This window comes from Cornus florida, unplaced genomic scaffold (assembly GCF_030987335.1).
Source record: "Cornus florida cultivar Cherokee Brave unplaced genomic scaffold, ASM3098733v1 CherokeeBrave_3.0.0_Hap2_Chr11, whole genome shotgun sequence".
Taxonomy (NCBI): domain Eukaryota; kingdom Viridiplantae; phylum Streptophyta; class Magnoliopsida; order Cornales; family Cornaceae; genus Cornus; species Cornus florida.
The window spans coordinates 56,064,299-56,076,759 of record NW_026775581.1 but is presented as its reverse complement, the minus strand read 5'-3'; the positions used below and the strand labels follow the sequence as shown (position 1 = coordinate 56,076,759).

At 32.6% G+C, this 12,461-nt stretch overlaps 1 protein-coding gene across 1 annotated transcript; it reads left to right on the top strand.

Annotated features, from left to right (window-relative positions):
* Positions 1-4,495: 4,495 nt before the first annotated feature.
* LOC132281109 (uncharacterized) lies at positions 4,496-11,999 on the top strand (the record flags this gene model as incomplete). The annotated part of the gene is made up of 5 exons (XM_059782843.1): positions 4,496-4,784; positions 5,543-6,119; positions 10,314-10,557; positions 11,206-11,218; positions 11,416-11,999. Coding segments are annotated over 5 exons (1,707 nt in total), but the record flags the coding sequence as incomplete, so codon positions are not given.
* Positions 12,000-12,461: the final 462 nt, after the last annotated feature.

Here is a 12,461-nt window from a genome sequence, read left to right as displayed (position 1 = left end):
GGTCTGCGGTTGAAGACTTTAACTGTTGCAATATTGTTCAAACTTTTGAGTGGCTCATTTATACTTCCCGTAGTGCCTCGAAGTTAGATTAGGGAAAAAAGGCTACGACATAGTACAATCACACCACCAGGAATTTTTTCTTGGCTTAAGTAGGACTAGGTCCCTAAACCGGTCTTAGGGCGCAAATCGGACCAAACACAAGCCTGGAATCCCCATAGGTGAAGAGACTCGCCTAGCAGCCCCTGGCATACGTTTAGACCAAACACCATCAATGCAAGATCTGGAGAGTGAAATAGATTTCTGTCAACGCGCATCTATTATAAAAAATATCAATATTGATCAAATAATTGAGATCTGGTGATACCAAAACTTTATTTATTTATTTATGTGTTTTTTAAGCACCTAATAATTTTGAGATTTATACATGGGAGTTGAGGGGATGGCCCCTTATCCCAAAAATTTGTCCTCAATGTTGTATATGAGGATAGCTAAAAAATATAGATGGTATATGAAGATCCATCATAAGATTTTTAATTAAATATCCACTAAAATTTGGCATGTACCACCAATAGCCTAGGGTTTCAATTTTAGTACATTCCTTTTAAAAACATAAAACCTTTTTATTTTTTTATTTATGAGAAAAACAACATAAAAGAACCACAACAATTAAAGAAATCAAGATATATTGTTTACACTCAGTTTAGTGCTATTATATGCTCCATTATAATATAATAAATTCCCATCACTAAATAATTTACACACTATATGAAATGTTAATTTTTACATTTCTATATGAGTGAAAAAATAAAACCACTCTGATCCCATGACATGTTCCACGGATGCATTCATTTTGACTTGAAGTCGATAGTTGAAAACTTCAACTCCTGTAACATTGTTCAAACTTTTGAGTCTCTCATTTACACTTTCTGTAGTGCCTCGAAGTTAGATTAGGGAAAAAAGACTATGACCCTAGTGCAGTCATAGCATCGAGAATCTTTTCTTGGCTTAAGTAGGACCAGGTCCCTAGACCGGCCTAAGAGCATAAATCAGACCGAACATAGTCTTGGCACCCCTTTAGGTGAAAAGATTCACCCAGTAGCCCCCAGCATGCTTTTTGACCAAACACCGTCAATGCAAGTTCTGGAGAGTGAAATAGATTTATGTCAACGCGCATCTATTATACAAAATATCAATATTGATCAAACGATTGAGATCTAAGGATACCTAAATTTTATTTATTTATTTATGTGTTTTTTAAGTACCTAATAATTCAGAAATTTATATATGAGAGTTGAGGGGAGGGCTTTTTATCCCAAAAATATGTCCCCTGTTATGCATTACTTGCCAAGATTGGATTTGAGGATAGCTAAAAAAAAAATATTGTATATGAAGATTCATCAACAACTTTTTAATTAATTAAATACCCACAAAAAATTGTCATATACCGCCAATAGCCTAGAGTTCTAATTTTAGTATGCTCCTTTCAAAAACATAGAACCTTTTCATTTTTCTATTTATGAGAAGAACCTAATAAAATAATCACAACAAATCAAGAGATGAAGACAAATCGATCACACTCAGTTTAGTGTTATTTTATGGTCCATTCCAATACAATATATTCCCATTATTAAATAATTTACACACTATATGAAATGTTAATTTTTACATTTCTATATGAGTGAAAAAATAAAACCACTCTGATTACACCACAAGTTTCACGTATGTATATATGTATTTATGCAGTTAAAGACTTCAACTCTTGTTGCATTGTTCAAACTTGAATTCATCAAAGTCCAACCATTTGATTTCTGAACTATACACATATCAACAATATCATTTCCAAATGTTGAATTCCAATCCCCCATATTGGAGTCGTCAAATCTAGATATTTAAATAATTAGAGAATAAATTAATCATAGCTACCTCTTTTGAATTGCCTTTGGGCTTATTCAATCGCTAATGGGCTTCTGAATATTTTGTAAGCAACTTAGCTTTGGGCCACGCTATTGTTGTATCTTTTGTTATGGGCCTAATGTCCAGTTAATATATCTTATATGTAATAAAACATATAATGTATGTATATATGTATTTATGCAGTTAAAGACTTCAACTCTTGTTGCATTGTTCAAACTTGAATTCATCAAAGTCCAACCATTTGATTTCTGAACTATACACATATCAACAATATCATTTCCAAATGTTGAATTCCAATCCCCCATATTGGAGTCGTCAAATCTAGATATTTAAATAATTAGAGAATAAATTAATCATAGCTACCTCTTTTGAATTGCCTTTGGGCTTATTCAATCGCTAATGGGCTTCTGAATATTTTGTAAGCAACTTAGCTTTGGGCCACGCTATTGTTGTATCTTTTGTTATGGGCCTAATGTCCAGTTAATATATCTTATATGTAATAAAACATATAATGTATTTTAATATTACAAATTAATTATAATTTAATATTTGCATATAATATAATATAAATATGGTATATGATAATATAAAATAAATAAAAAACATAATAAATCATAAATATTTTTGTCTCAAAATATTATTTATACGGAGTAATATTAGGTGTCATAAATATATATTTTTTAGTATTTAATATAATAAAATTAGTATATAACATGAATAATATGAATTTTTTTTGAAAGTAAAAACATTTTTTATTATGAAGAAATTAAAAATATGGCAATAACCAACCAAAGCAATATATATTGATTTTAGTTTACACAATTAATATGATCAAATTAATTAAAGGTGATGATGGAACATAGATGGATTCCTATCACTTGTTTTTCGCTGGGACTCTGCAGCTGTTGTGCACCTTGTTGTTTCTTATCTTATAGGTCCCTCTTGTACATTTTTCTTCATTTATACAAGCTTACCCTTTAACTTAAAAAAAAAAAAAAAAAAAAACATAGATGTCTCACTTGTGTTATTGTTTTATCTTTTTCCCTACTGTCAGGCTTATTTTGGCTTTTAGCCTTTCAGATTAGCTTTATCTATTCTCTTTCATAAATTAATTATTAGATCATCAACGATCAAAATCGTTGTTGAGATTTTTTTATAATATATTAATATATTATTATGGAAATTTGAATTTAATTAGTTTATCAAGAATTTATGGGCATGGACCACTTTTTTGAATAGTCTTTCCATTCCATTTGACTAATACTGTTCATTAGTTTTTTTCACACTTGAGTCTTACCGAGCAAGCTAGGGATATAAAAATCCATATATATTGTAGCAAGCAAAACGTACCCTATTTTTTCTCTCACCTCCTCCCACATCTCATTTTAGATCAGCTTCATCCTCTTCTGGGTAGTCTTGATCCATACACAGACACACACACACATATATAACCCTCATCTTCTACATAAATATGATCATTTCACACCCAACACATATATAGATTCAACCAAGTATATATATAGTATTTTACAAATACATATATATAAAAGTTGTAAGAAACTAAGGTCATAAGGTGGATCTAAACAGGCATGGGAAGAGGCCTCTTCCATCCGATGATTCGTCGGAGAAAAAAGAAGAAGAAGAAGAAGAAGAAGAAGAAAACAATAACATATTTCCTGTCAACTCAGCTAGATCCCAACAAGACATGTCCACTATGGTGTCAGCACTCGCTCAAGTTAATATAATATTACAAATTAATTATAATTTAATATTTGCATATAATATAATATAAAGATGGTATATGATAATATAAAATAAATAAAAATACATAATAAATCATAAATATTTTTGTCTCAAAAAATTATTTATATGGAGTAATATTAGATGTCATAAATATATTTTTTTAGTATTTAATAAAATAAAATTAGTATATAACATGAATAATATGAATTTTGTTTGATAGTAAAAACGTTTTTAATTATGAAAAAATGAAAAATATGGCAATAACCAACCAAAGCAATATTTATTTATTTTAGTTTACACAATCAATATAATCAAATTAACATGGATGCCTCACTTGTGTTATTGCTTTATCTTTTTTCCCGTTGTCAGGCTTATTTTGACTTCTGGCATTTTAAATTAGCTTTATCTCTTCTCTTTCAGAAATTAATTCTTAGATCCTCAATGATCAAATTATTTCGTTGTTGTTAAGATTTTTTTATAATATATTAATATTTTCTTATGAAAATTTGAATTTAATTGGTCCATCAAGAATTTATGGACATGGACCACTTTTTTGAATAGTCTTTCCATTCCTTTTGACTAATACATATAAAATCCATATATATTGTAGCAAGCAAAACCCTATTTTTTCTCTTTCACCTCCTCCCCACATGCACTCTCATTTTAAATCAGCTTCATCCTCTTCTGGGTAGTCTTGATCCACATACACACACACATATATAACCCTCATCTTCTACGTATATACGATCATTTCACACCCAACATATGTATAGATTCAACCAAGTATATATATATAGTATTTTACAAATACAAATATATATAAGTTGTAAGAAATTAAGGTCATAAAGTGGATCTAAACAGGCATGGGAAGAGGCCCCTTCCTTCCGCTGATTCATCGGAGAAAAAAGAAGAAGAAGAAGAAGAAAACAATAACATATTTCCTGTCTACTCAGCTAGATCCCAACAGGACATGTCCGCAATGGTGTCAGCACTCACTCAAGTTATTGGAAACACTGATAAAAACCTTCTTCATGATATGCCTGCAGGAAACTCAGTAGCCATAGGCATGGCCGGGCCGGGTGCAACGGTGCCTCCTGATCAGTCTCAACCCAATATTCAAGATCAAGGTAACATAAATACATATATATTCATATCATATACGTAGTATTAGATAATCCTGTTTAGAATATATATATATATATATATTATACATATGTTGAAAAGTTAGACTTGAACACGTTGATGACCACCACTTCTACTTCAAGCTCACTAGGATGTTGTATTTGGTCAACTGACTGGTTAGATTTTGGTATGATTCTGCATGCCTGCTTAAGCATATGAACTCTCTCTCTCCTATGCCCTAAATCTGGAATAATTTGAGAAAAAAAAAAAAAAAAATCTGGAATAATGACATGAAAACAACTAGACAACATGAAAACAACTAGAGCTAATTAATAATAACATGAAATCAACTAGCTAGTTCAACCGAAAAAAATAAAAATAGCTAGTTCACACTATATGTTTTATATTTTCGCTCTTCATTTATCATTCTGATTCAATCTAGGAAATGGTCTGTGGTATTTACTACATTCATGTTTTTGCAGTTTACAACCATCATATATATATATATATATTTATATAGTTACAGATGTTAGAAGAATATAATAAATAAAACTAATTAACCTAATTATTTTCATGTATGGCCTTTGATTGAGGCTATCCGTGGCATTAGATAGAGTTAGAATGGAAACATAAGATTCATGTAGCCGACCTCAGATAGTTGGAGAAAATGCCTGTTGTTGTTCTTGTGGTGGTGATTTTCACGTATGGCGTGATATGTCAAAGCTACATATATTATAAACAAATCTATATGTACATTGTGAAGGGAACCAAGGGAGAAGACACTATAGAGGGGTGAGGCAAAGGCCATGGGGCAAGTGGGCAGCCGAAATACGAGACCCTAAAAAAGCAGCAAGAGTGTGGCTAGGTACTTTCGAAACAGCTGAGGCTGCTGCACTTGCATATGATGAAGCAGCTCTTAGATTCAAAGGAAACAAAGCTAAGCTCAACTTCCCTGAAAGAGTTCAAGGGAGAACCGAGTTGGGTTACATAACAACTCATCAAGACTCGCGGTTCATGGCTCACTCGGTTGCTCCTCCTCCTCCTCATCCAGTACTTCTGCCTCAAAATATATATCCTAATAATTTTGCTCATTATGCACAAGTTCTTGGTAGTGAGGATCATAATTTGAACCACGCCATACCATCCGGTATCTACCACAGAGGAACATATCTTTCACCGTCTATGTCTTCATCTTCAACATCTTCCTCTGCATCAACATATAATTGGCAACAAGAAGGAGGAGAGGTTAGAAGACTTCCACCACAGTCTAGAAGTTCTTCTTCAAGTTGTGATCCTCCAAAGAATTGGGAAGATTTTGATCCTAATGATCACTCGAAAGGGTAGTTGATCCAAGTTCACTGGAGATATATACATCATCTTATATCTATTGTGATTTTCTTTTTTATGCTCAAAAACTTTTTTCTTAAGGGTTTTCAAGAAATGTTGGTTTGATGATTTTTGTGTTGTATCGGGCCGGAAAATTTTTAACAATCAAAAGAAGATTTTATGAGATGAAGTATATTGCATTGCAACATATATAGTCAAAATATATCTTGATTATAATTTCAAGTTAATATATATCACTTGGGATGGAGATGCACCAAAGAACGTTGGATCATCACCAATTTGATTATAGAAGTTTATTTTTAAGGTTTCTTGATATGCCTCTTGCAAGGTTTGAATTTAATAATGATCTTGCTCCATAATTGCCTGAAAGTTACACATTTGAAACCAAAGATGTTTTTTTTCTATAAGGTTACTTGCATCGACTGGCCAGATCTTATAATAACAGGAGTTTCACGAACTAGGCTAGCTCTTAGTATGCAAACCAACATATTATAGAACTTTACCACCTCATATCGAAGTGCTAGAAGAATGCTAAGTCACACTTTTCCTGATTAGAGAGTTGAGTTTTTGATTGAATTTGATTAGATCATATATGATTCAACACTATTTAATAATTTTTCCTCAACAAAAAGTTTTAGGTAATAAAAAATAGATGAGATAGTGGGTCCCACCACACCACCATCTCAGCAAGCATACAGCTGGTGCGATACACCACACCATGTACTTGTTCGTGTCAAGCCTGCAAACTGTAAAAGACACTATTAAATTAACGTATATGTCTGCAAATACACTCCGAATATATTTTACGGGTCAAAAAAAAAACACTATTATACGGGTCAAAAATAAAGCAAAAAAAAACAGGAGACGAGACAGAAGAAAAGGAATACTTATTTCACAAGCTAGTTGTTGAGTTTGAATTGTATCCCCATTGAGATTCTCAAAGTGGAAGCTTGATCGAGCTTTGATATATATATATATCCAAAGGTAGCTTCTAAGATATATATAATATATCATACATATAATGTGTGTGTGTGTGTGTGAAAATATATACTCGCCGAAAATTTATCATATATATATATATATAAGTGTGAAAATGCTCACTGAAAAAAATATATATATATATATATATATATAAGTGTGAAAATGTTAACAAAGTGTAGTCATGGAAATCGGCTAAGGTTGGTTTTTTTTTTTTAACACGTGTGCATTGCATATATCAGTAGTTTGAACACTTTGGTCAGCCTGTTCTAGAAGGCCAAAGATGATAACTGTTCTTCTTAGCACACTACACTATGTAATTACAGTAATTTACACACACACACACACACTAACATATATGTGTTCAGCTTATTAGTACTTTATAGTATCATTTATTCCTTCAGATATAACAGATAAGTCTCTCTCTCTCTCTCTCTCTCTCTCTCTCTCTCTCACCTGAAACTTCCATATGTGTCTAATGATACTTCTCTAAGTCTTTTGTTTTGACCCGTATCTTTGTTTTTTTTTTGGTTTTGTTTTGACCCGTATAATATTTTGTTTATAAAGTGCATTTGTAACTACACTAAAGTATTCGGGCTATTAGCTCAGTGGTAGAGCGCGCCCCTGATAATTGCATCGTTGTGCCTGGGTTGTGAGGACTCTCAGTCACATGGATAGTTCAATGTGCTCATCAGCGCCTGACCCTGAGATGTGGATCATCCAAGGCACATTAGCATGGCGTACCCCTCCTGTTCGAACCGGGGTTTGAAACCAAACTTCTCCTCACTAGTATTGCTTGATAGAAATATTTTTTCTTTGTTTAAGAAAAAGGAATTAACTGGAAAAATTACAAATACACTAAAATATACATATATAACATATCTACAACAAAGTGGTAAATGGTAATAGCATGTGCAAATTTTGCAAAATTCACAAACCAATCAAGTTCTAGGCAATACAACACTACGGAGTGGCGGTAGCTTGTATTGAGGTGGGTGAGTAAAAAGGGTTGGCCGGCCAAGCACTTCGTGATAGCAAACAGGAAGAGTGAAGTTTACCAAACACTTGGATGGAAAGGCTCTTATACAGCCTTAATTGTGGCTTTGTCGAAATAGACTGCACCTCTAACCAACCCCCTTCCCTTTGATAATCAAAGGTCTATGATCAATCAATAGGAGGTTTCGTACAGAAAGACACTCACTTCAGCCTCGTCACTCGTTCACAGTTCCAATCTCAAAAGTTTGGAAGAATGGTAATCCATATTTTGGATTGTCAACAATCCATCTCAAAATCCAATAATACAAATCACAACCATACAAAACTCAAACCTGCCTGATGAAACAACACATATCAAAATCCAATAATACAAATCACAACCATACACAACTCAATTGTATTAAGCATCAAAGATGATTTGATATTCTAGTTCTAGAATTCTTAATTTCTGTGTCCTTTCCTCCTTCTTCCATGCCTCTATTTATAAGCTTGATGACATGTGCTCGGTAATTTGTGTTAGAATTTTATATAAACTCTTTAAATATATCTTTGTCTAAATATATATTAATAATACCCGTATAATTAGATTCCTTTTATTAAAAAAACTCATAATAAATAGATAAATTGGTAATTTGTGTAAAGTTTTATAGAAACTCTTTAAATATATCTTTGTCTACTGTGATAGAGTTTTATTGAAAATAAAATAGATAATTTGTGATAGAGTTTTATATAAATTATTTTATTTTCTTCAGAAATATCATTCTCTAATTAGATTTTTTTTATTATATCAATTAATAAATAATATAAATAATTTTTTATATTAATAATATTCGTATAATTGGATTTCCTTTTATTAAAAACTCATAATAAATAGATAAATAGGTAATTTGTGTTAGAGTTTTATAGAAACTCTTTCAATATATTTTTATCTAATGTAATAGAGTTTTATTGAAAATAAAATAAGTAATTTGTGGTAGACTTATTCTTGTCTAATTAGATTTTATTTTATTTTATAGAAACTCTTTTAATAATAGTATAGATTCATTAGGTATAAACTCTTTAAATATATCTTTGTCTAATATGATAGAGTTTTATTGAAAATAAAATAGATAATTTGTGGTAAAGTTTTATATAAATTATTTTATTTTCTTCAAATATATCCTTCTCTAATTAGATTTTCTTTTATTATATCAATTAATAAATAATATAAATAATTTTTTATATTAATAATACTCGTATAATAAAATTTATACAAATTTAACCTAGCATAAATCATATGTCATGCTCTTTACAATGGAATACAATCATACTAAACAACCGGCATACCACATGCAGCACGTAAGTACATAAACATGTTATCAAACCAAAACATGTTATCATAAAGCATATAAACATATAGAGTATGGCAACACAAGCATGATATTCACCCAAAACCTATCGTCCAAGGTATTCGAACCCGGACCCTCTGATACCACCTGTGACGACCCTGGATTTTTCAACCCAGTGTGTCCTGTGATGAACCAAAAGATGACCCGATAACGAATCCGAAATGCGGAACCAAAATCTCCCAAAATTTCAACATCAAGCAAGCAAGTATGGTCCTCCACACATCAAGAAAATGATCATGGCAACTCTAGAATCCTTTTGAGTGGATCGGCATCAAATGTGTTACTATCTTAGCCAACTAGAGAAATGATCACATCCTTACCCTCAAAGTAGCACACAAATCTAGTACCGATTATTAAGACAAAAAGTAGACCTTTTATTAAAGCTTTATTGTTCTAGGTGCGCTTATTCTTTTCACTCGAATTTTTTTTTTTTTTTTTTTATTTATTTTATTTTTTAATAGGATCAAAGATGGAAGTATGGTGTAATGTAGTGATCTATTAAGTTTTCTAGCGATTCATGAGGTCGAGCGTTAGGTCAATGACTCCCAAACCAGACGGCTTTAGGGCATTAGGCATTCAAATACCCCTACGGGCTTACAAGTTCAAATCAACTAGGCTACAAATCAAGACAACAACCATCTAATTATTTCCTACTTCTCAATTTTTGAGAGAAGTCCTCACTTTTTATTACTTTTGCTTTTGCCTTATTTATTTATTTATTTATTTTTTTTAAAGCAAGTTTAATTATTAACCTAGAGTTTGGGCCCTCCACCTTTCGGGGTGAAAAGTTCAGTGCTTGATGAGGCTAGAATTCCGGCTACTTAGTGAATTTCCTGATAATTCATCGGAGAAAAAAGAAGAAGAAGAAGAAGAAGAAGAAGAACACAATAACATCTTTCCTGTCTACTCAGCTAGATCCCAACAAGACATGTCGGCCATGGTTTCAGCACTCACTCGAGTTATTGGAAACACTGACGTGCCTGCACCAGGAAGCTCACTAGCCATATGCATACCCCAGCCGGTGCAACTGTGCATCCTGATCAGGATCAACCCAATATTCAAGATCAAGGTAACATAAATACATACATGTATCATACTATTATTAGATAATCTTGTTTATAAATTAATATATATTATGTGGACAAGTTAGGCTTGAACAATTTCAAGTAATCTTTCATTTACCCAAAAAAAAAAAAAAAAAAAAGGTTAGGACTTGAACATGTTGATGACCTCCACTTCTATTTCAAGCTAACTAGGATGTTGTATTTGGTCAACTGACTATCTGGTTGATTTTGCAGGAAAAGTGTTGTGTTTTAATAGATATTTTTGCTATATATGGTTCTTTTTTCTCTAATTTAATGAAATGATCTAAGCACAATTGATTTATTAATTTCCAAAATTTTCCTGAATAGCCAAGTGCAACCTTTGTGTATATATATATGGAACCTTTGTGTATATATATGGATCTCTACACTGGTTTGATTCTGCATGCCTGCTTAAGCATGGGAACTCTCTCTCTCTCTCTCTCTCTCTCCGAAAGAAGAATATGAAAACAACATGAAAACAAGTAAAGCTAATAAATAATAACATGAAATCAACTAGCTAGTTCACACTATACCTAACGCGCGCGCGCACACCCACAAAAAAAAAAAAATTTAGTTCACACTGTATATCTTTTATATTTTGGCTCTTCATTTATCATTCTGATTCAATCCAGGAAGTGGTATGTGGTATTTGCTATATTCATGTTTTTGCAGTTTACAACCATCATGTATGGCCTTTGCTTGAGGCTATAGGATTCATGTAGCCGACCCCAAATAGTTGGAAAAAAAACTCATTGTTGCCATCGTCGTCATCAATGATTTTCATGTAATATGTCAAATTAAGCTACATAAATAATAAAGAAATCTATATGTGTATTGTGAAGGGAACCAAAGGAGAAGACACTATAGGGGGGTGAGGCAAAGGCCATGGGGCAAGTGGGCTGCCGAAATACGAGACCCTAAAAAAGCAGCAAGAGTTTGGCTAGGCACTTTCGAAACAGCTGAGGCTGCAGCACTTGCATATGATGAAGCAGCTCTTAGATTCAAAGGAAACAAAGCTAAGCTCAACTTCCCTGAAAGAGTTCAAGGGAGAACTGAGTTGGGATACCTAACAACTCGTCAAGACTCGCGTGTCATGGCTCAACAAGTACTGTCTGCTGACTCGGTTCCTCCTCATCCAGTCCTTCCGCATCAAAATAAATATCCTAATTTTCCTCATCATGCAAAAGTTAGTGGGGATCATAATTTGAATCATGCCACATCATCCGATATCTACCATAGAGGATCATATCTTTCGCAGCCTATGTCTTCATCTTCATCTTCAACATCTTCATCCTCAACATACAATTGGCAAAAACAAGGAGGAGAGATTAGAAGACTTCCATCAGAATCTAGAAGTTCTTCAAGTTGTGATCCTACCAAGAACTGGGAAGATTTTGAACCCAAGATCACTCCAAAGGGTAGTTGATCCAAGTTCACATGAGATTGATAGAGAAGTACTTGTAAACGATGAATTAACTTGGGCGATACATCATCTTATATCTATTGTGATATTCTTTTTTATGCTCAGAAACCTTTTTTCTCAAGGGTTTTCAAGAAATGTTGGTTTGATCATTTTTGTGTAGTATCGCGCAGGAAGTTTTTAACAATCAAAAGAAGCTTTTGTGATGAAGTATATTTCATTTCAACATATATAATCAAAATTTCATGAAAGTCACATATCTATCACTCCGGATGGAGGAGCATCAAAGAACCTTGAAGCATCACCAAATTGGATTGTGAGTTTATTTTGTAAGGTTTCATGATATGCCCCTAACGAGGGTTTGAATTTAATAATGTTGGTGCAAGCTACTCCATTGTGACTTGAAGGTTACAGGGTTGAAATAGGAAACAACCTATCATGCACTGATAGGAGCTAACCTCATACACT